Here is a 27,607-nt window from a genome sequence, read left to right as displayed (position 1 = left end):
GACCCTGGCTTGATCTCCTTTGGAGTTGTGCATTTTGAGTGCATCTGTAGACTTTCAACCAGAGGAAGCATTACAATCATCTGATCTGACCTCTTACATAAACTAGGCCATGTGCCTTTGAGTCTTACAGGTGGATTCAATAACTCATGATGAAACTAAAGAACATCTCTAGAGGACATGAGGTTTCAATCTTGAATTGAGAGCTTTCAGTATTGCCAAATACATTGCTATCTGTAGTCACATTTAAGAAGGGAAGTACTTCTGAGTCTCTACCTTAGAAATGAAGATCCCCGCTAATGTTTTCTGAGCTGTTACATAATGCAACAGGGGATCTTTTCCTTGCTTGGGGTTACATAGGCCTTTCAAAGTGGAGACTAGTGGGTGATGTGAACAAACTCATTTGTTCACTGACCTAGCCAACTTCAACCTGCCTGTCAATATATAGTTTCAAGGAAACATGCTGTAAAAAATACAAATATAATGAATATCATATATACATATATATATATATATATATATATATATACACACACACAGACACACATACATGTATGTATAAATGACAGAAAGACTGAAAATGGCACAAGGTTGTGAATGTGTTTTTGTCTCAGGTTTCTCAAGATTGTTATTGGTTTTAATGAAATCAAACAAAAATTAAAGTCTGCACAGCTACCAGCATATTCCTTTTTCCTTTGTTCTATTAGATCTTGGTTTCTTTATGTGCAGATTTCTGAGGCAGTATAAAGCTTAACCTTTTATACAGGTGAAGTGTGATCCTTATAGTATTTTTAATGGATGTAGATGGTTGAGGTATCTTTTATTAGCCCAGATGGTGGTAAGATAGAGCACTACAGTATATGGTTTTTTTTTCCCCCCTCACAAAGTTCCCAGCTACTCATGGGGTTAAAGTAAATCTCTGCTTGCTACACAATGATTACGTTTAGAACAGCTTGTGCTGTGGAAAATACAGATTTTTAGATTTCTAGCTTCACTATTATACTTTGATTTTTTGCAACTGGCTCCACACAGATTTCTGCAAACACAGAATCGGGTCTCCAGCTGTGGACTTTGTCACTCGAGTCCTAGCATAACTTCAGGTGCATTTATTTACTTATTTATCTTATGGAGAAAAGAATCATAAGATTCCATTTTTTCATAGTTTTCTTAAAATATTCTATGGATTTATTATTACTTTTTTTTTGGGGGGGGGGAGGGCATGAATTCTGTGAGTTATGTTTTCTTAGTTTTTCAGTGACCCAATTAGAGTGAGGGAAAACATACTGAAGATCTCTCAATAAATCTATGGGTAAGGGTCTAATTATGTTGTAGACTACCTTTTGCCCCTTAACTGTTTTGTGTACTAGTCTTGTGTGGTACTAGAAATGCACTTGCAGTCTGCCTCATATATCCACCATTACAGTTTAGTATTGTTTTGGAGAACCAAGAAAGTGGGTAGATGCATTTTATCGATAAATTGTATGATGTTTAATTGTTAGGTGAGGATAAGATTCTGCGTCCTGCCCTTTTGCTGTTTGTTCCTTATTAAAGAGGTATTTTCAAAGGTTTTGAAAATTCATGTGCTTTCACAGTAATTTTTTTCTTGGATTACAAATAGGTGAGTGTGCTGAATTGACTGTCAGGAGTGGGAAACTATAGCAGGCATAGACAAAAGGGCTCAGTCTACTTCATGCCAAACTGAGCAAATGGGTGGTGTGGAATGTAAGAGAAGAAAATGTTGTTGGCCATAGTGGATATGTAATATTCTTTAATTCAGTGTTGGTTTTTTTTTTTTGGTTTCTTTTTTTTGGGGGGGGAGGGGGTGAGGAAAAATTAAACACAAAACCTTTCCAATTATTTTGTGTTTGTGATGATAAGTGTAGCTTAGATTTTAGTTGTAAGCATCTGGTTGTTTAGTCTGCAGAAAAATCTGGATCCTCTGCTGACTTTACCATGTCAGAAAGATATAAATACAAGGTAGAAATACCAATAAACCATATCCTTACACTGGGATTTGATCTTTTAGGAAACTGCATTCTTGGGCAGGTTTCTAAGTCTCAGTGTTTTATTCTTGTTATCTATCAGTTGGGGGCTGCATTTGGTACTCTGAAATCCTTAGATGAAAAATGCTGGAAGTATAAAAATCTATATGGTAAAGGTGGTAAATGCCGAATCCCAGCAGAGAAAGATGTTGAAAAGATTTCATGCTTGAATATCTGTATGACTTACTATCATGTGCTTGTTTAAGAACTGCAGGGTTGCATGAAGGAAGCAGTTAGAACAAAAATGTTGATTAACTTAGTATAAATATGGAATGAGTAAAATAAATATGACCATCTAAAGCAGTACCTAATTTATCAAAGGTTAACAGTTGTTTTCATCTCTCATTCCGATATTTGAATTCTTTCTTTTTGACATCTTTTTTATAAATTATGGATGTTAATATAATTGTATTTACTTGTAGGTGGCTCTAACCAAGAGAGCTGATCCAGCTGAGTTGAAAACAATATTTTTGAAGGTATGTATAAAGTAAATATTTTACTCTTTCTGCTTAAATTTTTCATATCTTTTGCTCCTTTATTGCGGCATACAACTCTTGATAGTTTCTCCAACCGTTAATCATTCACTGTATTATTACCATGTTAGACTTAAATACCGTTATCAGAATTGAACAATGCTCACCAAGAAGTCAGATACATTCCTGAGTGATTATTGTATTGACTCAGATGAAGTATTACTATCTTAGAGGAAAAAAAAAACCTACACATTATTCAGAGAATGGGGTGGGAGTTTCAGTATTGTTCCTGCAGATGGTGAAATGTTAGTGTAGACACCTTGCTGTTAGACCATTTGGTAAACTTTCTTCTCCTATCCTTGCTGTCTTCTTTCCACCAGGGTTATTCCTGCTTCTTTAATTTGGAGAACTGTTGGGAATATCACCTCTTGAAGTGGTGGATATATTTATTATTTAACTTAAATTCCTTCTGAGTTGAGCTGACCTGTTACAGAAATAAGCAAACAATGAAATCACTTGTGCATTTGCTTTATCTGCTTGGAGAAGATGTTCTGCTGGTACATGGCATTCTTTGACCCATTACTTAAATGTAAAGAAATCTTATCAAGCCACGTAAGATTTATTAGTACAAGTGTCTGCACTAAATTGATGCTCTGATATCTACATATCTATATCTATATATATCTATATATATCTATATATATCGATATATATGATGCTCTGTTATATATATAAAGACTAAAGTTGGGTTAAAAATCATAGAACCATAGAATGGTTTGTGTTGGAAAGGACTTTAAAGATCATCTATTTCCAATCCTCCTGATGTGGGTAAAGCTACCATCCATTAAATTAATATTTAGTGAGGTAAGTGCCGCAGTGCTACAGGGAACCTCTCATATCTGAATTATTTTTATGAAGGGGTGAGTGCCTAAGGGAGCTAAATCCTTTCTAAGTTCCACCCTCCTCCTTCCGTCTCTCTGTCATTCCCCAGACTCCCTGCACTTCTTGGCATATTTTCTATTGGCCCTTGTGATCTATTCTTAACAATGTGTGTAGGTGTCACTATGTATATTGTCAGTATTTATAGTTTTATCATATACTGTCGGTATTTAAAGCTCTGAAATGAGGTTTGCAGTTGTGAAAGCCAAGATTTAACTTATTAAGCCCCGGAACTGCTATCTGTCAGGGGACTGAAAAGACTCTTGAAAAAGAACAGGATTTTCATAGGTCAGTGCTTGAAGAGCAAGACTAAGGCAACAGAAAAAGCAGATGAAATAGACTTCTGGCTCAGGAAAATGATAGTATAGAAAAAGTGCTACTTGCTGAGAGGGGAAAAAAGGATGAGTGAGTGCGGTATGTTGAGTGTGGGAAGCTGTGGCCAGTGTTAATTAAGCTGTGAAGCAGTGAACAGTGGGGTTAGTATAGTTGCTTCTGCAAACTGCGAGGCTTTCACTTATAAAATAACTTGATAATCTCTCTCTTTTTTTTTTTTTTCTTTTTTTTTTTTTTTCCCTTCAATAAACAGTTAAAAAAATAAGGTTCCCAAATAGAAATGGTACCCACTGTGTGGAAATAAATATGTGGCTAGGAGTCTAATACAGCTGCTTACTGGGGTTTTGATGCATTAAAAATGCTAACAGTTCACTGTGAAGTGTTTGCAGATCTTATTAAAAATGGAGTTGAACTGGTTAATACTTGAGTATCTAAAAAGTATGGAAATAAGTTACCAAAAGCCATTAAGTACTACTGTATAATATCAAAATCTCTGTGGGTATAATTGCCAAAGTGGGGAAAAATACAATGTAAAGAACCATTTCCTAATGCCTCTCCTCCAAAACCAATAGAATTGATGTTTTTCTCTTTTTGTTATGATAATTTCCAACAGTAAGTCTACTTTTTCTAAGTCTTCTACCATAACCCCTAAGAGATTAGATTTTAGTCAAAGTGATCAAGCTGACATTTTCCAAGGTCATTTTCTATATGTAGTATAGAGTACGTGATTGGATTTCAAATACATTTGAGTAAATCACAATGACAAGAAACAGGGGGACACTGAAACCTTGTGCTGTTTTCTGTTATTGAGTGCCCTAGCAGGGGGTTAGCCTGGAAGAAAAAAAATGAAATATAGAAGCACAGACTGTCTGACTTATTTGATTTGTTTCTCAATAGCAGCTGTGTTAAAAGTTTTTGAGGCTGGGTTTCTGAAAGATTCTGTCTTCCTGCAAATGATTACATTGAAATCAATTGATCTGCTAGTTCTTATAAAAGTATACAATTGAAAATTCCTTGCAGTATATCAGCTAGAAAGCTTGTGATAGCAACAGCGTCTATTGAAACACGAGTCCGTAAACGCTAACCGATATATAGATGCCAAAGCAAGTTATGTATTGTTTGGGTTTGCTTCCCTGAAGTCTGAATCCTTGAAGATATTGTTGTACCTGAAGACTGTATTTATATAGCAGTAGAAGAAAATAATCTACTTACTGTTACACTTTGGCATCCCTCTGAGAGTGATATGCCTACTGCAGCTATAACGCTACTCTGCAGGCACCAGTGCAGCTCTGAAATGAAAACTGGCAGTGCCTGCCCTTAGCAGAGGCTCAGGAACATGAAACAAAATGTGTCTTTGAAGTATGCCACAAAATATCAATAGGCATCTAATTTATTTACTTCATCTGTATGGATAACGCTCTGTGGGCACCTTCAACAGTGGTTTATTATTACCTTAAAAATGCTAAAGGAATTAGCAGGTTACTTTGCTGCTCTTGGTGCTTGTTCATTATCCTGGGAAAAGTGTTTAGGGTTGATTGGAAGTTTACCCTTTGACTGAAAATGAGGGCTTTAAAATTGGAGGGCTGACTGAGGAATCACAGTGAAGGTGGTGCACAAGGCAGCGTTATTTATTTGTTCAGTATTTTCAAAAGATTTTAGTATCAAGAAAAAGGAATATGTAACTTGCTCCCTAGATAGTCTTGCAGGAACAAATACTTCAGTGTGTCTATTGAGTGCTGTTTCTGGAGTAGAATGCCAGTATGGCACATGCTTCTATATATTTCAGGTGTTTGCTGAGGTCTCAGACCCCTCTTCTTATTTCTGTGCTGTTCTAAAGTTCCATGTCCAAGTTCTTGCTTTTTCTTGCAGTTACCTGCAGACTGCTACTCTCTGACTCCTGCAGTTTAGTCGAGGAGGAATAGCTGTAGGTTCTCCTTTACTTAGGGGCCACCTGCTGCTGAATCTGCTATGCTGGAGTTACTCCAAGACAGCACCCCTACGTGGATGTTCCTGTGGGATCATTTGCTCCATGAGCACAACAGAGTTGTTTCTTGAATGTAAACTCACCTTGTGCCAAAGTAGAGCAGCTACAAGAGTCATTCTAGATAAAAATAATATTCTGGAGTATTCCATAGCTGTATACATGTTTGCAAATGCGTGTGTACTTATTCTACTTCAAAACAAGAAATGTGGAAAAATTGCTGTTGTAATGAGCAAACAATCACGTGTCTGCCACTATTCTGGCTAGGGAGCCAAACCTTCAGCTTTAGGCTTTATTTTCTTCAGAGCAGAAATGTCCTTATTATGGGAATAATGCCTGTGGCAGTGAGAACTTGGAGAAAGATGCAGTTGTGACACTAAATTTTGTATTCATTTGGCAGTATGCGAGTGTGGAGAAGAATGGGGAATTCTTCATGTCTCCTAATGACTTTGTCACACGGTACCTGAAGATAATCGGGGATGGTTTGCCGAATGCAAACACTGTTCAGCTCCTTGCAGGTGTGGTGGATCAGACAAAAGATGGGTAAGTTTGCTGGTGTTTTTTTCCTTCTTTTTTTAAAAAAGTTTCTTTCTTTATTGTTCATTTAAAAAATACAAAACCATTCCTTCCAAAACAAGGCTAGTGATTCTTTGGTTTGGTTTGGTTTTCTTTTGCCTGCAGATACATAATGGAATTACAGTATCTTTTAAGTGGAAAGAGTAGAAACAATATTTTAAGCTGATAGTAGCATTTAGCTGAGCAATCCATTTTCTCTCTACTATGTATTTTTAACTCGTTGAACCTTTCATGTTTGTTGGCTGGCTCCTCTAAGTCTTGTTTCCCTTTCCTTCCACGAGTCTTTCTGTCTCTGTTTACTCTATGTATTTGTCACAAACACATTCAAATAGCAATCCAAAATAAGTTTAGATCATGTAGGAAGAAACAGTACAAAAAACTTCCTCTCCTTAAATTCGTTGCAGCATTAATAAAAGCTTTTTCCATTTTCCCTCAAGAGGGAGGAAGAGCAACAAAGATATTTAGGGAGCCACTCCACAGTCCTGGGAAGGCAGCAGTGAGGTTGGTGGCACACGGTTTGCATTTGGAAGACTGACTTTGCCAGTAGGCCAGACTAACTACTCCTCTGTTTTCCTCCCCGCTTTTTTAGTGAAATCCTTGCTTTTGCTTCTGGCAAGCTGTCTTTTCACCCATATGAATGTGTATTTTGAACCCTGCCTTAAATGTATCTTTAAAGGAGAAACTTCAGAAAGATTAGCTGTGGACTTAAAGTCTGTAGTTGTGGCATTTTTAGAAACCAGGAAACTTCAGGCAATGACTCACATCGGTTGTTACAGAGAGTGAAATGTGAGATAAATAACGTATGACTTGAAAATTCAGGCTTCTTAGGAACCAGGTTCATGTATAACTAGGACTGCTGTGATAGCTTTTGCTCTTTACTGCTCAGGCAGCATCAGGTATCTGGCAGCTGGGTTCCTTTAGCTTTATAGACAAGTTAATGTAATGATTGTTATCCCTGGTAAAAGAATTCTTTAAAAGATCGCCCTGGTAATATTGGTATAATGGCAGCAAGAAGGTGGTGCTTCAGATAGTGTTTGTCTGAAAACGTTAAACATTTCTCACATTTCTTCCTTTGTTTTGATGCCTGTAAAACTGCATTTTTTTGGCTTGCACAGATTCAGATCCATTTTGTAATAAGAAGTCTGTGAGTATGATCCATACCTTGTAATTTGGACCTCCCTAACAAGCAGAAGCTGGTGTCAGAGGGAGCAAAATAGAAAACTATAGCTTGTGTGAACTTGTTGACAGATTGGGATTTTGTAACTTGGTGTGATCTTGCAGGAGTTCAGCATTTTTGCAGTATAGTGTTGAAGCTTCTAATTGCTGCTTTCTGCCATGGGTAAGGATTGTTAGTGCAGGCCAGGATGCAGTGATAGGTGACTGTATATTTGTATCGTGACTTTGGAGATTCCTTTTTAGTATTCAGGCTGTCGTCTTATTTAGCTGCTACACTATTATGTAAAAAAGTGAAGAAAGTTCAGAAAGTGATTAGTATTAATCTTACTAATCTGGCCCTGTAGTGTTTTTTGCCATGTGACCAGACATTTGTACCTGTGGTGGCACATGAAATGATTCCTAGAGTGATTGTCTGATGCCGGGGTGCTTGTTTTTTATTGTTGGAATGAAATCCCCTCAGAATGGCAGCAAGACCTGTTGGTCTTCTCTTGTTGAATGCTTTGCAGCTTGGCAGTCCAGAGGTTCTGGTCTTAAAGTGGAGTACAAAACTGCTTTTGTTTGTTCTCATTCTAATAGGATTGTCAGTGCTTTAGAGATGATATTAAGGTCATGAAAGTCTTCTCAATAATCTGTCTCTATTCCTGGTAGAAAAAAAAGAAGACTTGCAAAAGCGGTGACAAGTGAATTTTGTTCTACTGCTGTGTTATTTCTAGAAGCATACATGCAGAGTTTGGGATCCTTGCTTTTCTTTTGAAGAAGTATCTGTTCTTCAGATTGGTAAATGCGACCACCAGTAGAATCTGAGCCCAGAGTCACCAGGGTTGTACCTAGCTACATATCTAATGAACTCTGGACATGGAAATGAACTTCTCTTATACTTAGCATTTTATTAGCGGTCAGCAGGTACTGTAAATTCTGTGGCATTGGAGTAGATCAGAGTAAGTAGATGAAGTGGGCATGACACAGGGTATTTGCTTCTTGCATGTTTTTTTTTTGCAGAGACCTGAACTAGAATGAGAACATTGCAAGCAGAGAACGTGCAAATGTTTTTACATGCAATCTCACTGTGGTTGCCATGGACAAAATCTCTTGTGCGGCTCTAGCACAATTCCTGCATTGGCAAAAATTAAGAGTAACGCAGAAATTGCTGTTGGTGTGACGAAGATGTAAGACCTATAAAGGCAGTCTCTGACATTCTGTGAATATCTGTTGCCATGGGAGCAAGTTTTGTCTCCATCTAAGGGTGCAGAAATATTTGGAGGTGGGCTTATCTTCTCGCCTTTTACTGGGGTGTCTTTTAAGGTTTCCTTTAAGGGGAAAGGAAATGTTTTTCTTGCTGATGGCCAGAGAAGCATTTCAAAGCAGTAGGTCAGTAATCACACAGATTTTTGAAGTCATTTATCACATGGCTCTAGGTTGTATGAAGGAGATTTGAGAGCCTTGACTGGTTCATGGTCTTAAGTTTCTCATTACTACTTTAAAAAAAATGTTTAACATTCATCTGGGCCATAAGGTTACCTGAAATACTGTGGCTTTATTGAGGCCTATCAGCAGCAGGCCAGCCGTTTTCCATCTTGCAAACTGTATTTACTGTTTTTCTATCTTTTGTCTTACTTCTAAACATCTATCTAACAAAATAAGTATTTACTCCTCATCTCTATTTGGACTGTACTAACACCTCACTGAGAAATACTCTGCACTTTATTTTTAGAAAGGACAAACTATACAAAAGTAACACTTGGAAATACCAGCACTTTCCATTATTACTGGATATAAATTTACCCCCTAATGCACCAATTTACACAATCCTTAGTTTACCTAGGTTGCAGCATAAAATAATACATGTAGCTTCAATTTGTGTCCTATTATGTTATCATGTTCACATTGCTGATGCAGTAGAAATATATGCATTGATTTCTGAAGAAATCTCCTCATCGCTGCATTTGTATGTATTATAGCAGTAGGTAGTGGCTTTTATTTTCTTTGTATGACTGCATGTGAACTTTCTCTGTTGGAAATGCATTTCATCTACGTGGTGCCCAGATACAGTGGGCATGAGCATCGAAAGAAGTTTGGGAGAAAGGAGGGAGTAGTACATGGCAGTGATGTTGCACCAAACGCATCTGTTTTGTTTGGCATGTTGCTTTTATGTGTTGGTACATTCTCAAACATCGGTGTTTCAGTCTTCCTGAGTAAATAGTGCAATTTTGGCACTTTTAATATGAACATGAAGGTGAAGGAAGGCTTGGCCGGTTGGGTGGGATATCTTCAATGTTGAAGTAAAAATTTGGGAAACATTTCGGCTTCCTCTCTTTGCTTTGTTAAAATCACTAGGCTTTTCTCTGCTTTTGTAACATAAATGAGCACTTGTTTATGTAGATAAAGTAACTCTTAAGTAGTATATTGAAGTCCGTGTTAATATGTGCTGTTTAATGACACCTAATGATATTCAGTGAAGGGTTATGCTAAACCCAAAAGGGTGATGCTAAACCAGAGAGAAAATGTGTTACCCAGGCAACTACCCTTGTGCAGTATAGAGAAGTGAGCATATGGCTATGTAGTACACATTATTTCAGCATCTTTAAGCATTAAGAATCCCACATGAAATTGACTGTGAAAAATTACTGCTCAGTTACTGTATTGTATGGTCATAATAGAAGTAAATGAATACGTCATTGTTGTTAGAATAGATCTGTTGGGAATCACTAGCAGGCTAGTCTACTTACGGAGCAAAAATACAATAAGAAGAAAATAGCTGGTTTAATTAACACGTAAAAATTGGGTTAATTTGAATTCAGCTGGCACAGCAGATATTAATGTCTCTTCTTTAATAGTCGGGCAAGAACCACACAATTTGTACACTTTTAATCTTCCTAGGGCTATGAATAATTGCTTTTAAAAAATGAAAATGGGGTTATTTTCATCATCTCTCCCTGACTTATTAGAGGGGGCTTATTGCTTGCAAGAGCTGACAATGAATGCTTCTACCAGTATAAAATCTTGAAGCTGTGTTAATGCTTGGAGTCTTAATCAGTTCCAGGTGTAACGGCATAGAATACGCTCTGTTGGGATTCTGCTGGGAAGGGTGCTGTATTTCAGTGTTCTGATCACTGTGTATATTGGGATCTGTTAGTAAGGACATACGTTGGTTGTTGTTTCACACAGAAAGCAGCTTTATCAAATCGATGCTGGCAGGTACTTTAAATTCTAAACAGTCCTATTCTAGAGTCTTGTTTTCTGCTATTTTGTTCATAATGTTTGGGACAGAAGCACTCAGTTCTTTGTATCTATTTACTGTTGTGGAAGTTGTCAGGTATGTAACAAATAATAATGGATAACAAAGAGCTTTTATAACCTCCAAATTTCATAGTAGCAGCAAATGTGTGTAAATGCAGAACTGTGTAGGTTGTGATGTATAGGATTAAATTTGAATGAAAAATTGCTTCTTTTTTTCCCTTTGGCTCTAGGGGAGGTGGAAGTTTTCTGCCATTTGAAGACTGTTTGCATGACTTAGCAACATGCCTCTGCGATGATGTGTGCTTATGTAGCAAGTCACTGGCTTCTTTGCTGATACAATTTTAGACATGCTTATATGTTTGCTGTCATCATCAGTTGTCAATTTATGATTAAAAATACCTGAGGAAGTTTCTTCTTTTTTATTTTTCTTTCTGCATAATGATCTATGTTGGCAAATAATGATCTATGTTCCCAAAGTTAATTATTTGTTAAAATATTTCTGACTCTGTTTCTTTCACTTCTGTTTAGTATGTGTATATCGAGGGAGGTAAAGTAGAACAGCTTTTTTGATCTTTTTTTAACCATGCTTTTTTCGACAGTACCCATTTACTAGTATTCATCTTTTCATATTTTCCCGTTCTTCATGGAAATCAGCTTTTGTTACCCTGTGGATGTTTGGTTGCTGACGGCAAACACACTTCTCTGTGACTTAAAAAACAAAACAATTCCCTTAAGACAGGGTGGCTGGAAATGGCACCACAGTCATGGGTCAGCATGACTCAGTGGGATGGATGTCTTTTCCAGCCTCTTCAAACACATCGTTCTTCCCTGTTATTGCTTACTGAGTGGAAGTTCTCATTGAACCAGCTGCAGTATCGTTTTGAATAGAAGTCCCAAGGCCATGGTTAGTTTCTAGAGAATAGTACAAATTTTGTTCTTTTTCTTCTGTATGTTTCTCATCATTTGTTACATGGAATTCTGTGCATCTCAGAAATAAATTTTCATCTACACCCCAGATGCAGCCATGTTAAGCCATTAAAGCTACACACCACACAGCCATAGAACAGCACAAAGAGAGGGCAACCTTTAACATCTCAGACTGCCAGTGGGCCCTGCAGCCACACATTTGAAGATGGTTTTAAACTCTGCAACCTAATCATTAAAAAAGTAGCAAAGCAGGAGGCTGGTTAGACTTTGTCCCTTTAAGAGAAGGAGTTTGATCTCCATTTAAACTCCTGGGTGTAACCTGCAGAAATTAAAACTGCTCAAGGCCTTTGCTGTATCAAGTCTACTGCTGGAAACAATGCCAAGTTGTCTAATTACATATTTCTAGTTATTAACTATCTTAAGGAAAGGCACCTCTGCTTTTATCTGCTCTGCTAATGCACTTGCTTATTGGGAACCTGGCTATGATGATGAATTTGAATAAAGTGCTCTTGGGCGGAGGAAGAATGTGCAGACTTCTGCTTGAAGATCTGTGACTCAACTTGCAATACTTGAGGGCTGTGAGAGGTGACTAATAAGTTAGCTAACATAACGTATTCAGATCAGCTCCTTCAGAAGTGAGTGGCAGTATGTAGGTCTTGAGTGGATTTACTTTTGGAAGGCCTGAAGCACTGAGTCTGAAGGGAGGTTCTTGCCCATGAAAGGCGGTGGACTCCCATGAGGGCAGTTCAGTTGGACATGATGGCTGTGGTGCATTGACACATGGAACGCCAGGCTTATTTTTGTTCTGTTGTGACTTGCAAAGCCCAGCAGTTGCTTGCTGACCAAGTCGTTTCCATCTAGCAATGTAAAGGGCTGCTAACAGTGTTGTTGTTGGGGCATTTTAGGATAAGTTTTCATCCTTGTTGATGACAATTTGTATGTATTCTCATTGTGATCTTAATTCTTTTGCATAATCTATATTATGTTGCATTTCAGTTTTCTGCAAGCAAGTGGTTTCATAGTTCTTACTTTTTTCTTCCTCCTTTAGGTTGATATCCTTCCAAGAGTTTGTGGCATTTGAATCAGTCCTGTGTGCTCCAGATGCACTGTTCATAGTAGCCTTTCAGCTATTTGACAAGACTGGCAAAGGAGAAGTTACTTTTGGTAAGAATGGTTTTAAATGTACACTCTCAATTTAAAAATCCCTACTTGTGTCAAACAATTTAACATTCTGTTACCATAGGAAACGCTGCAAGTGGTAATAGAACTATACACATGACAAGTAGGATTCTGGCTGAACTTCTATAAATCACACCCACGTGTATAATACGAAGTCAAGGTCATGGTCATTTTGATGATTTTCTCTAGAGAACTGGTCACTTCTCCATTTCTCTAGCATGCTTGTGCATGTCTTCAGAACAACAGCAAGAGGTGGCTATAGGAAATGATTGTAAAACCACAAAGAAGTTGCCAGAGGACATGGGTGAATGTTGAGTCTGAAATTACTGTGAATTACTTCTTGTTTAAATTGGCTATGTTGCAAGCTGCCTTCCTCTTAAGGCTTAAAACTTTCATCTGTGAGACTTTTCAGTAATAAATACGTTGCTACCCCACAGGAAACTCAGCTATGCATTGGAGGTGTGGTATTTGCACAGACAATGTGATATACTTAGGCCAGTTTACAACATGATTAAGAGTCTGTTTATTTTAGACACCACAGAGAGAGTTTTTGATATCTGCAAAGTATCTGCCACCTGCCTGGGAGGAAGGATGGTGATGTCTGGAAGAAATATTCAGAAAATAATGTTCTTAAATGACTTCAGGATTTGAACTGAAGTTCAGAAAGTACGGAGGACTTTTTTAACCCTAAATATTATGTTGGATAAAATTTCTACTCCTTATCTGTTACATTTGGATGGAGTTATCCATCTGCCTTAGGTTTGTTGAATTGTTTATTTAAACAGCTTGAAATAAAAGGTAACTGGGTGGTGGTGACTCTTGTCTTTCCCATCTTCCCCTGTATGGCTCACATGCCCTTTGTCTTTTGCTGGTATTGCCTCGCATATACTTAGTTTAAAAAAAATAATCACATCTTCCCAGATCACTTAAACCGATAAGATCTACTACTGTTGCTTGAAGCATCATTTTCTTCCTTCTACCATCTCCAAAAATCTACATTTGAAGTTGCGGCCGGTGAATAGACTTAATGTCTTTTCTTGTGTCTGTTTTGATTTTTCCTTATTTTGACTTTCTGTTGGGTTTGTCGAAGATGTGTCTTCTGTGTGCAGTCCTGCTTGTTAGAACAGCTCTTAAAAACATGACCATGGGTGCTAAAGGATTTGAAGGAATTTCAGAAAAGGAATTTTGCTGTTCCTAACCTTGATGAAGGAAGTATTTTGTGCCTAGCAGTATTATTCATGTCTATGAACAGAGAGGCAACGAGAAACAGCATGCTTTTAAATCAGGAGGGTCCACATATTTAGTAATGGTTTTGTTCCAGCGTAGACAAACCAGTGTTCCTGGAATGCCTGCGATGTGCAGGTTCTTGTCTGTGTCAGAGCCCACAGTTGCTCGGAGCACTTGTTAATAATCTAGGAAGAGCTGTAGTTGTTTGATCTGAATGCTGAATCAGTCCAACTTCACTTTTTAACTTTTGGCATTCTTGTTCATATTTTTCCTGCTGGTAAATGCTTCCCTTGGGGTTAGGCACAGTGAGTCAAGGGATTTGTTTGGCATTTGAAACCCATTGAAGTCTTTTTAGTGATGACAGAAACTTTTATGCCAGGCTGTATTTAAGGTATTTGAAAAAGAAAGCGTGCCAACATTGGCAGAACCTCAGATATCTCTTTTTTTTTCCCCTTTAATTCCTTCCTCTCCCACTTTGAAATCATAAAAAGTATCTGTAACTTCTGCATAGCATCGTGTAGCTCCCACCCCAGAAGAAGGATGTAAGAGCTGTCTCAGTATTGTTCATTCTCAGCAATTGACCTTTAGATAAAACTAGTGTATGTTTTCTGTTATAAAGGAAGAAATTGTTTTGTTTTCCTCCCTATTGTGAAAAAAATAACATTTCCACAAATGAACAATTGCACTACTGCTCTTTAACTTTGCCACTCAGTGCCTCAGTCATGCACCTTTGAGGTTAATTATGAGATCTTTTTCCATTAACTTGAATGAGAGTAGGATCAAGTCCTTATCAAGGTTAGGAGACTTAAATAGGGGTTTTATGTACTGTGGAATTACAGTGTGAAAGGAAAAGGAGAAAAGGGAGAGGATCATTTTTCACTGTGCTGCTGTTATGTGTAGTATCTCAAGGATCCCATTCTTAGTGTTCATCTCATTTTACTGTTGTGAAGAAACAGCATGGCTTATCTTTCCAGTCACTGTTTTTCTGTGTACTGAGAAAACAGTGTAAATATTTTAGCTTTTACTGGATGGAATGTAGAGCTTTCCGGCTGTGAACTTCACTTAAGCAAGTCATCCAGTTCGTATTCTTTCACAGGTGCACTTAGCTTGATACCTTTGTAATACAAATTAATAGTGGGTTTTGCATCAATGATCTTTTATAGTGATTTCCAAGTTCAGGTTGTAGATATTTAGGGAAATGTTCTGAGTGAGGAAGTTTTAGCATTTAATATATTGTAATATATATATATATATAATATTATTGAAAAATACTGTATTCTTTAGCTTCTGAGTTGGACATTCCTTTGCATTCAAGCCGTATGTTGACATCTGTACAATTTCAAATGTTTCAGTTCTTTCAACTTACAAGTTAACTGTATATAGTTCTTTTGACAGAGCTGGCATCTATTTAAGAGATCTGATCTGCCAGCAGCGTGTATATGTGGTAGTGGTGGGGCGGGCTGGAAAGTATTTCTAGTTTATTACTTCAGTGAGATGAATGAAATGGCCAGGAGTAAATTAGTAGCCAGTGGCTGACTCAGTCTACACCTGGCTGTTGCATCATGGTGTAGATTTATCTGCTGCTGAAGTGTCAAAGCTTTGAGCGTTTGCAAGGAGTTAAAGCTCTCAGCAGGAAAGTGGGAGGAAGTTTAGCTGGCTTTTAAATTCGAGGCAAAGAGCAAACCATTGCTTCTTACTGTTGAGTGTTGACAGGCACATAAAAGCTGATAATATAAGTCCAGGGGTTTAAGAGACTTAGTAGAGTTACTTTTTTGTCGTATGACTGTATTTTAATGCCTCATTAAAGAAGCAGAGCCCTTTGAAATGCTTTACTAGATGGTATTTAAAAAAACATGAGAAGCTTGGGTAAAAATGTCAGTGTTTAAAAACTAAGTTGTCTTAACCTTCATCTTTAATTTTGAATAGATAAATGAAATGATGACAGGTAACAATTCTGAGCAGTGAATAATACAGAAGCGATATCTGTGGACTGGAACTTTCTTTCTCATATACAGGTTCTCACAGCCCTAATGAACGGCAAAGGGAACATTGTCCACACTGGTTTTTCTCATAGAGAAAGGAAATGTAGAAAAACAAAAGCGATTGCCTGAGACCGTGCTGACAAGCAGCATTGAACCTGATGTTAAAGATTTTCATTGATTTGTTTTGAAGGAAATTTTCCCACCGAGCAAAAATGCTTCCTCCTCTCGTAATTTCTGAGCTGTAGCTGTGGTATAGTGTGTGGAGTCTTCCAGTTTATTTAGTTAGTTTTCTGAAGTCTTCCAGTTCAATCTGAGGCTGTTTCAAAATGGATGCTATGTGGTGCTGCTCTGGGAAATACGAATATGCCATAAAACAAATTGGTCTTTTCATTGAAAAGGGAATAGAGAACCCAAACTCTAAACTGTTACTTGTTTGTCTTAACGACTGTGGGGCTGAGCAGTGTTTCTGCTGTGAGACAAAAACAGGTTGCTATTTACATGTAGACAGCAGCTATTGTGTACCTCTGCTTCTGTGATTAATTATAGCAGTACACATTTCTTAGAGGAATGAAGAAATTAATGATGCATCTTACTAAGCACTCCTGTTCGCATATCTGTTACTTGAATTGCCTGAACGCTTGTTAATAAACTCTATAAAAACACATAGCTCCTAACTGAGGTTTATGTACGCAGCTCTTCTCATGATCTTTGGAGGTTTTGCTCCGTGATAATGCTCTGACACTCTTTCAACATGTTAAGATTTATTACAGGAGTCTAATAGTTGCTTTCCTAACCGGAGGATTAGGTTCAGATTTTGTGAACCTGCTTGCTCTGTTACAGAGGATTATTTATGCTTTGCTAGATATGACCTGGCTCTTCTTATGGGATTTTATAATAGCTTATGCAATGCCTAGCTTACCAGTGTCCAGCCCAGTACACTCAAAACCACGTTAAGTAAAGTGAAATCTGAACTACCAGCATAAATTGCTGAGGCTCTAAATTCTGTTTCGTTTGATGAATGGCAATATTCTCAGTGAGGTTTCTGATGCTGGTTCAAATTAGTTTGAAACCTTTCGTAGCTCATGATGTGCTAGTTTATACTACACAAGGAAACATCTGTTGGCTTATAACTGACGGTTGCCTACATATGATGATCCCAACAGCAGTGTTACCTACTGCAGTTTTACAGGTGTAAACTGTGTTTAGTCTCTAATATCTTTTATTGTTTCTACTGCATTTTGCACAAATAACTTTATTTCTAAAATGAATATTTAAGCAAGATTTACAAGTATATGTATTTTTCTGCTGAGCAACTTTTGAACTCTGCTTAACACTGTTTACATAGAATTTAATTTCTAAACTTAGGTCAGCTTGGCAGGTTTCTCTTATTTTGTTTTCTCTTTTACCTAACATCTCTCAGGATAGAGACTGCAGCTTCTATGAGCCATTGTCTTCCAGTGATTGACCATCACGATGGTGGAAAAAAGAGTTTGTGAAGCCTAGTTGGAAGCGCCCGTGTTCCAGTTTGAATCCATTTCTTTTTGGCCTTCCCTAAACCCTCATTTCATGTAGTTGTGGACAGCTATGAGGTCCTTCCTTAGCCTGCCCACCATCTGCCTTAGAAAACCCCATTCCTTCAGCCTCTCTTTGTACATTGTGTGCATTAATAGGGAAGAAAGGATGATATTTTATTGTAGTTATTCGGTATATTATGTTTACCTTGGTAGAAGTGATCTGTTTTTTCTTTTTTAAATTATTATTCAGGGCAAAAGAGAGTTAAGTTCAGTTTTTATGCCCTCGTGGGCCTAGTGCTTTCCAAGCCTGTGGTCTTTAGGCTTTGGCATTTTGTCACTGACTTCTAAGGATGCCAAGAAAGGTAACAAAGAAATGTAATGTTGTTGCCAAGTAGTTGAAATTATGGATGTCCACAGCTCCAGCAGAAATATTTTTAATGGTTTGCATCTTGAAAAAAAATGTTAAAACCCTTTTCTGTAAGCCAAATATGCAGTACTCTGTGTATAAATTCATGTTACTTCCCCTTGACATCCAAGTAGGGCAGAAGAAGCAGACATGCTTGGATCCGGAATCTTAACTGCTGAGAGTTATGGTACTCTTTCACATCTGAGTCTTTAGTAAAGACTTCATCCTCCAGCTCTTCTTCCCTGCTGTGTATGTCTGTAAGGGTGCTGACACTCCAGTAGATGCTGTCATAGCACAGTGTCCTTTCTATCTGGAGTTTGCTGAGTCAACCAGTTCATCTTATGAGAGAATCGTTGGATCCTCTGTAAGCTTTTGCTTTCCATTGCTCCAGATGTTGATCTGTCGTTACCTGGAGGTGATCAATCATTGTGAAAGTAAACACTTTTTTAAACACGTGGAGCTGTATTGTACTTCTTTAAATGACAAGCCTGCATTCCAGAAAAAAATAAAAACAACCGAAACCGAAACAACCATGATTTTCCATAACTTTTTAGGTTGCTTATGAGGAGTGTTTCTGAATGCAGTAGCACACCAGTATCAGATTGACATGCATGGACTGTATGGTATCTTCTCTGAAACAAAAGATCTCCTTAGAAGCTGTTCCAGTTCAGTGGGTCAAAAATCCACTTTTTATGAAAGGCTAACTGTAGATTTGCACGATTGACTATAATGGCTTCAATTTTAAAAGACAGAGGTAACAGAGAGCACTTCCAGTTGGTGGGATAATTCGTATATGCTCAAATGACTAAAACATTGTGCTTTCTGACGCTACTTCGTGTTACTTAAAAAGAGAAAAAGTAGGTGTGGAAAAGGTGGGAAAAAGCCAGTGTGAGAGTAAATCTCAACTGTATGAGGTCACTCTCTGGTTAACAGTAAGCTGAGGGGTAGCCATCTTTCACGCAGCTGCATATGCTGTAGAGGGGAAAAAAAACAACAAACCCAACATGATTACTAGGCAGCATTTGGAGAGGAACCAGAAGCTCCCACTCCAGAATATATTTAAGCTGTGGCAGCATAAGCATACTATTTTAAGCTTGGTTTTATTTATTTATTTCCCACCACCTTTTGAAATTGCCCTAGAATTATAAATCAGAAGGCAAAAGCTCAGGCAGGCCCTAAGAGCTGGCAAGGTATTTTGCTATTACAAATTTTAATATGAAATTTCAGAATGCAAAGTACACATACTTTCGTAGTGTGTGTACTTCAGTTCTCTAAATTGGAAAATCTGCTGTTACCTAGCAGTTAATGACTATTTTTTCCCAACATTTGGAATGCAGGACCTGATTTGATAAGCTGATAAAAGAAAACAAAACCGAGAACATATTGGAAGTGCTCGAAGTGAAAATTACAGTTTAGGTAGGTTTGGGGGTAGATAGTTAGACATTTTAATTGAACTAAAATAGTTTTATACTAATACAGAACTGTTGTGGGAGTACATTTTGTGGTGCATTTGAAATTGAAGTATTTAAGTGGGGGAAAATGTATGTTAATGCTTTGCAAGAAAGTGATTTTTTTAATACCATCTATCTAAGCAAAATAGCTGTTAAAGAAATAGATCTCTTATGTCTGCATTGGAGTGTAAAGTGTAATAACTTTTATGCTCTTTTGGGATAATTTCTCCAAGCCAGGAGTTTTCTTTTATCACTTTTGTTGGTGTATTAAACTGCTATTTGAAACATCATGTGAACTCTGAAGTAAGTTGGAATTTCTGGACAAAGTACAGAAAAGTCAGCTCCACCAGTGTTAAGAAAGCTGTTGAGTCAGTCTGGATTCTGAAAGTCCTGTGCTTTTAACATCTCAATGACATGGGTAACAGAAATGAGTCCAGATAATTATTTCACTTACCATATGGAAATAAGGACATTGAATTTGATACAACAGCTTTGGTTACATACAAGCAGTACTGGCTTATGTTAAGCAGCAAAACCCTGTCTTGTCCATTACAATTAAGCATTAATGCACAGCTGGACTAGCTCAACATAGCTAAATTGGTTAATATTGCCATTTTATTGTTCTAGTTTAATTTTGTCTTCGGGGATTTTCACTGAATTTGGAGTAACTAGTTCTATTAAAAAAGAATAAGCTACCACTTATCTCTCTGTGTCCAAAGGGGAGGGGGCCGTAAGAAGGAAGGGGAAAGACTTTGTGGTGATAGCACACAGGGGAGATGGTTTCAGACTAAGGGAGGAGAGATTTAGATTGGCTTTAAGGAAGATGTTTGGTTTTTTCACATTAAGGGTGGTGAGATGCTGGCACAATTTGCCCAGATTGGTGGTGGACGCCCTGTCCCTGGAGACATTCAAGATCAGGCTGGATGGGGCTCAGCAACCTGATCTAGCTGTAGGTGTCCCTGTTCACTGTAGGACAGTTGGATTGGATGACCTTTCAAAGAGCCCTTTCCAACTGAAATGATTCTATGGTTCTGTTATACTATATGCATATATACACACAAATTTAACAAAAGAAGTGAACTCAGTTGCGTTTAAAAATAAAAACAATAAGGTGTTTATACGCAGATGTGTGTTTATAGCTGCACTTCTCAAATGCAGGTGAAACTGATGTTAGTCTAAATAGATGAGGTGTATTAATGTAAGGTTTCGCACTTTTCTGAATGAATCTGTTTTAAAACAGGAGCCATACAGTGTGACGGAGTGCAGATAAATTGCACTGACCTGAGCTGCTGTATTTTTTCAGATTAACCCTCCACCTTTCTTGAGTCATGTAATACAATCCCATTATCTTCAAATTATGTGCTCGGTTTCTACTGTGCCAGTTTCAGCTTGAGAGTTCTGTCAGGTATCATCCTAGTAGTATTTTAAGAAGGAAATAACCTTGTTTTTTAAAAAATATAGTTTTAATTCAAAATTTTGGAATAGATTGTAGTCCATGTTTTGCAAGGAAACTACAGCCTTACTGTACTCTTCCAGGGCTTCTGACCTGTGGAAAATGTGCCTGTGACAGCTGTTCCTGATGTTTTTTTTGCAAAGGGAGGGTAGAGGGATGAATACTTTTCCTTCGCAGTCCTTAGTAATCAAACTATTTGCAATTTGCAAAGTATGTAGAACTATTTTAACCTGTTTTCTTGACAAAGTAGCAGCAGGATCAAGGAGGTGATTATCACACTTGTTCCTCCAGAGTACTATACTCTTCTGGGTAAATGGGTGTGAATGGACAACTCAGTCAAATACATGTTTTCCAAAAGATAATACAAAACATTGCTACTTGGTAACACTGTTTGAGAGAGGAAAATCTCAGCTACAATATGCTGTTTTTTGACACAGTCACATCCATTAGCTATGCATTTTCCCCAGTGGTGAACAAGAGCCTGCAAGTCGTGCTCATAAAAATCTGCTGCTGACCCACTGTCACAGTCACCACCGCCAACTGTAGCACAGCAACAAAATGTAATAGAGCATTGGTGGGAAGGTTCAACATCTACTGCCATGCCAACATCTGCCTCTGACATCGTAGGCCAACATAATAAAATTGGAGGCACGAATTTCAGAGCAGCCTTTTTATATGTTCTTGACTGTATACACGCATGCTTTTTCACAAGTTCATCATGCTTTTTTGTTGTTGTTACAAGAAGCAGCAGGGGAAGCTTGCTGTGAGTGCTCAATGAAGGGAAGGTGATGTGAGGGCAGACAGGCCCAGGCAGAGACCTCAGCACTGAGGGGTACTGTTCCATGCTGCCTGAGTAAGAAGAGCAGAGCAGATGTGCTGGCGGTAGCCAAGCTCAACCATGAGTCCAGCTATCAACAGACAAGCCCATAACAACAAGGGTTATGGGGTTAACAATAACAAGGGTTATCACAGGGCACTTTAATTTTCATATGTTAACAAGTAAAGATTGTAAGGAGCCTGATCTCATCAAATGGAGTTTGGTAATTAGTCTTTATATTGACTAAGGTTTTCCTGACTGTTATCTCACGTTAATTTAAAAGGCACTCTTCTCTAACAAAGACAAATCTGGAGTCCAACCAAACTTAGCTTTTATAAGTGATGACTTGTTTCCAAATTAATCCAGACAGAATCAGTGCCTTGTTCTATCTAAATTCAGGAGATGGGGCGGGAGGGAAGGAAGAAGCTGATGAGCATCTGAGTGCTGTGCAGGAGACAGGCATGTCAGTGGTACTGCAGCTTTTCTGGGCATATCTATATTCCTCTGGAAAAGCAGAGTAGTTGTTGTGAGGAAGAGACAACTTTCCTTTTGTTTGTGGATAAAACAGGCTGCCTTCTTCATACAGATTCCTTTCTTTGAGGCTTAGGGGGAAGAGGCCAACAGAAAGCAGGAAGGTGATCACCAACAACATGCGCCTTCTGCTTTAGGCTGTGTGAGTAGGAAGCATCCTAAATAAAAGACATTCAGTAGTGGGACAGTACCTCACTTTGAACCAATTGACTTTTCCTCCCAGTTGACTTGGGAGCAGAATTATGTGTCTGGAGAATGCTGGCTGACAAGATCCAAGCCTGTCGTAATGGATGTTGAAGATATGAATGAACAATTGTGTCCTGGGGGCACTGTCTCAAATTTCTTGGAGAAAATTCTCGTCAGGAGTTAAGGTCTGAAGATTTGAATTTTAAGAATTTGCTGTTAACTAGGGTCAGTTTTTCTGTTTGTAAGTTAAATACATCTTGTTCTTTAACCACTGATTCCAAGGTTTGGTGGATGATTTCTTCTTAAAGATCAAACAGTTGACCTTGTTGAGATGTGAAGAAGTCTGCAAGTATCATCTGTTCATGCTCTCTTCATGATTCCTAGCCTCCTCGCTTTAGAAGAAGCAATCACTGCAGATAGTACCAACTGCATGAATTTGGGTCTGTGTGGCCTGTGCAGGACACTCACCTCTTTCACTGCCTCAGAACCACTTTTTCTTGTGATTCTAGCCCTCATTAACTTAGACACTTTCTGACAGCTTCTTGTCTCTCAGCCATTCTGTCCTGGCTCTCACTTCTTCCCAGCTTCCATGGCTGAAAGTGGGGAATTTTGTCCTGGCTGTTTTCCCCAGGTCAGCAGAGCTGTTGTGCTGGACTGTCATAGACTGAGCCAGAACTCACTCTTTGCAGGAGGCAAGACCTCATGGCCCCAAGGAGTTGGCTCCCACTTTGCTTGTGGTGCTGAGGTGAGCTGGAAGACAGCTCCTAAGCCTTGAGGGAAGCTGGCTCCAAGGACGTAGCTTCCAGCTTCTTCTACAGGCAGGCCTGCACAAAGCCGTGCTGCTTTCCTTGCCTCCAGGCCCTGGTCACGCCTGGGAACTGGCTTCCAGCTCTGCTGCTCACAGACAGACAGGAGCCGAGAGTTTGGGTTCCCGGTCTTCTGCAAAGTGTGAAGGGAGCGGGAAGGCACCTCCTGGCCCTATCTGCGGGTAGGGAGTGTCTCCTGGGAACCAGCGCTCTGTGCCTGCAGGAGCAAGCAGGAGATGAGAGCTGGCTCCTGGCTGACATTGCTAAGGGGTGGATGCAGGTATTAGGAAGGTATACAGCAGCTGGGAACCTCTGACTTTGAGCTTGTCTTTGGGAGATCTGTTTGCCATTTGTTTTTGGCTGAGGTGACTTCTGCTGTTCCATTGAAGTGGGCTTCATTTTGGGAAAGACCTGTCTAAAAGACGAGTATGTCCTCAGAACTTGTTGCTGTTTTTGTGAGTTAAAATATGTACAGTCCAATTTCAGCAACATGTTGTCCTTATAGCTGATTATACAAATTGATGTGTTTGAAACAGTATTTGTTCACCAAAAGTGCACTGTACTACCAGAAAATCTGCTGAGCCCATGATAACTGATAGTTCAGTTAGGGTTGCTAGGCTAAACTATCAACCTTGCATTACGATGTGGTTTTTCACAAACTTTTTCACCCTGCACATCATAACAAAGCAGGGACTGTAGAAGTCTGCTTTTTTGTTGAAGGTTGTGATAGGATTGTGTTCTATTTGCCATGTCCCTCCATCCCCTGACTCGCATACAACTATTCCTGTAAGGTAACTGCAGAAAAGTAGATCTTGAAATGCTGGTGTTTTGGTAAACTGCTTTGTTTGAACATAGAGAACTCTTAGAATAATACAAAAGCCTGAATTGTAGTGACGCAAAACATTTGTTGTTAGCAGTTAGAAAAGATTATATTGAATATTCGTTAGCTTTACTCATCCTCGTATAAATTGTCTTTTAATCCTTTCTTGCTTCACTTTGAAACTTGGGATATCTAGTTGAGTCTCTTCTGATCATGTACTGTGCAACTCCACAAATGAGACTATTCGAGAGATTGTATTTATGAAGGTTTCAAAACTTTTCATTTGCTATGATTTTGGTTGATAAAGAAAATTAGGCTTACTTTGCAATATGTTACTGATTCATATGAACAATATTGCTTTCTTTTGCATAAATATATGCTCATCTCTATTGCTATTTTATTATTAAATTAACATTTTTTCTTTTCTTCTCAGAGGATGCTAAGCAAGTTTTTGGCCAGACCACAATTCATCAGCACATTCCATTTAACTGGAATTCCGAGTTCGTACAGCTGCACTTTGGAAAGGATAGAAAAAGACACCTAACGTATCCAGAGTTCACTCAGTTTTTATTGGTGGGTCTCGTACAATAAAGTTTGTCAAAATTAAAATGATTCAAAGATTGCAAAATACTGTGCTGGTAGGAAAGCTGCAAGAAAGACCATGTGGGCTTTTACAATTGAAGTGCCAGATATTAATATTGTTGATAAATAGGATAAGGTAACGGTAAAGCAGCTGATTTTTGCCAACTCTTTCTCTCTTTCTCTTTCTCTCTCTCTCTCCTTCTCTCTTTCTTTCTAATTAATTGTCAGCATGCAGAAAATCACGTCAATGGAGACATAAAATCAAAATCTTATACTTCAGATTTTGAAAATTTCCTATATTGAATGAGTCAAAGTGTGGTAAATAACAATATTGAACATTTTAGACCCACTTGCAAGACTGATATTAAGAAATACTTATATCTGTATATAGCACGTTTACTAAATTAGTATTTAATTCAATGTTGATGTCCAATAAGATAATGTTTTGCTGCGAGCCCCTTCCACACACCCATTTCCTTGTGGCCTATTTTGAATTTAAGAAAGGGAAATACTACTTAGTTTTGCTTGTGGTAAATAAAGAATAAAATATAATCTTTCTTTTACAAGGAATTTTTGCCTATTCACACTTCGTGGTACCCTGTTAGAGAAAGCAAAATATTGTGCCAGTAAAAAAATAAACAGTTTATCTGCATTTCAGCACTACTGTCAAAAATACTCTGCAGTAGGAAAAGTGATTCTTGAAGTGGTAAAATATGTGAGATTCTTATTTGTATTCCTCCTGAATACTTAATGCCTATATTAGTATTTACACTGGAGAGTTTTAAAATGGGAAACTGCTTGAAGACTGCAAGGTTTCTTTTTTTCTTGTTTACACAAGTGTGTTAGTTCACAGCAGGTGGTGGTATCATTTTGATGAGGAATAATTAAGCTAATGCTATTGAGACAAATGTTTCAAATTGACTTTGTAGAACAGAGCCTAATTAACTTTGTGTGAAGAGGACGTCAGGTATCACATGATTAAGTTGTATTTCCTTAAGTTTTGTATTGACTGCTGCAACATCATAGTAGCTAAGAGGTAGACCAATTCTGTGGCAGTACAGTAGACTAGAACTGCTTTGGGATAAAAGAGTGAATATGTTGCTTTCTCAAAATAGTAATAATAATGATAATAATAATGCCTGTGATCTCATGATTTGGTGTTCCAGTACCTCCTTCCATACATAATGAGCCTGGATACCTATCTTGATTTTGATGCATTACAGGCAGCCTTAGCACATACACACACACATCACTGTGTTGGAACACATCAGTGGTCCTCTTGAGCCAGACAAACCTATTGGTCATGTTCCTCATATGACAGAAAGAGGAAGAATGAGCATAAACATAGAGAGTAAGACTGATAGTTCAGGATATACTCTAGTAAGGCGAGTTGCGTTGAGGAAGAGTTGTAAGGCTGCTTATAAAGTTGATCTCAGCGCTAGTGCAGACATCAGGGACTTTCAAGCAAGTTAATTGTCTGAAAGCAGCTGAAACAAAGCTGTCTGTTATCAGCACAGTTTGTTAGGTGCTCAGTCAGTCACAGGCTGGTTACATCTATTTACAAATTTTCTAGAACTGAAACTTTGAAACACATTTCCTTACTGACTCTTGCTTTGCAGCATTATATAATACAGAGTGAAATCTGGGCACAGAAATGACTCTCAGCATAAATGGGAGAGTTAATATACAGAGGTATATAAATCTTCCTTTGAGTTCTGTAAACTTTGGTGCTCAGCCTTTCTTTCTGCATGTACATGAGTCAGTCAGTTCCCGTGTTCTGATGTCTAGACCTTGGACCTTAGACAGCAGGAAAACACAGTGGATAGCAGATTACCTCTCTGCATTCCTGATTTATGAATGCTCTTTACATTGCTCTTAATGTGGACCAGATGGTTCTGTAAGGCACTTCAGGTACTGCTTTGTAAGTACAATGTAATTTGCCACTTCTAATGAAATGATGCACACAGAGTCAAATTCATTCGTTTTGGATCCCATTATGCCACATAAAGTTGTTACATATTCATTATCTGTTGCAGCGTTTGGGCTAATCATTACTTCTGGCAAAGCTGAAACTACTTGGAAAGTAACATTACTATATTTAATCCATGCACAAGACAGATCTCGTCTGGCTTTAAATAAGAAGAGTTTTTGATTGTGATTCAGGATATACAGTCATCCCTTTTTTGTCTGCAGTAACAGTGAGGTGCCCAAAAGTATGGCCTCTGTGGTACTTAGCTCAGATACGCATAACAATCCATCTGCATCAACCCAGAGCTCAAGGTGTGTTGTTTTACCCTGCTTCTAATTTTGCTAGCTTAAAATTAGCTCAGATATCTCTGCTACATATCAGTCACATCTGTATCTGTTTGGATATAGTCATGTTCCATTATCACTTAAATGACAAGTCTGCTTCATGAAGCGTAACATTGGCCCCTTTCCCAGCATGTGAAATCTATTCTGCAGAATGGATTTTTATGTATGCTTCTATGTGGACTTGCTAATTCAATTTCCACATTATCTGGGAATTTATTCATGCCCAGCATATTAGTTGATGAAGTAGTACTCTTTATAATTGACACCACAGGATCTGCTCCAGTAGAAAGGACTGCACTACATCTGATGCCTAGTAGATCCATTGGGATGGAACCTGAGCATAGTTCCTATCTAACTGGAAAGTAATGAAGTTTATAATGAGCTGGTGCTTCATCATGATGTGCAAGTTATTTTTTCACATTTTTTTTTGAGCTTAGGGAGTTTTGGACTTACATTATCGAAGGAGAAACTGCACTTCTTGAGTATATCTAGTTTTATAAAACATGTAGTCAGAGAAGATTCTTTAGAATGTGTAATTCATAATGCAAAGCAATGAGGATTGTATTCTTTTTAAGCATAATCTGTCTCGGTAAGCAATGTTGGACAGAAATAGGTGAAAGAAATATTTCTGGAGATTGTGTAGCATCTCTAAATGCTAC

At 38.2% G+C, this 27,607-nt stretch overlaps 1 protein-coding gene across 4 annotated transcripts in view; it reads left to right on the top strand.

The window, feature by feature from the left end:
* Positions 1-27,607, top strand: part of SLC25A13 (solute carrier family 25 member 13) — an 85,773-nt gene that overhangs the window by 16,012 nt on the left and 42,154 nt on the right. For all 4 annotated transcript variants that reach the window (XM_015853600.2, XM_015853599.2, XM_015853598.2 and 1 more), the window contains 4 exons: positions 2,462-2,515; positions 6,166-6,308; positions 12,730-12,845; positions 24,487-24,626. In XM_015853600.2, coding sequence (XP_015709086.1) covers positions 2,462-2,515; positions 6,166-6,308; positions 12,730-12,845; positions 24,487-24,626 — 453 coding nt within the window. The remainder of the gene's footprint in view (positions 1-2,461; positions 2,516-6,165; positions 6,309-12,729; positions 12,846-24,486; positions 24,627-27,607) is intronic.

The sequence above is a fragment of the Coturnix japonica genome, chromosome 2 (genome assembly GCF_001577835.2).
Source record: "Coturnix japonica isolate 7356 chromosome 2, Coturnix japonica 2.1, whole genome shotgun sequence".
NCBI lineage: Eukaryota > Metazoa > Chordata > Aves > Galliformes > Phasianidae > Coturnix > Coturnix japonica.
This window is presented reverse-complemented; position numbering and strand designations above follow the sequence as displayed.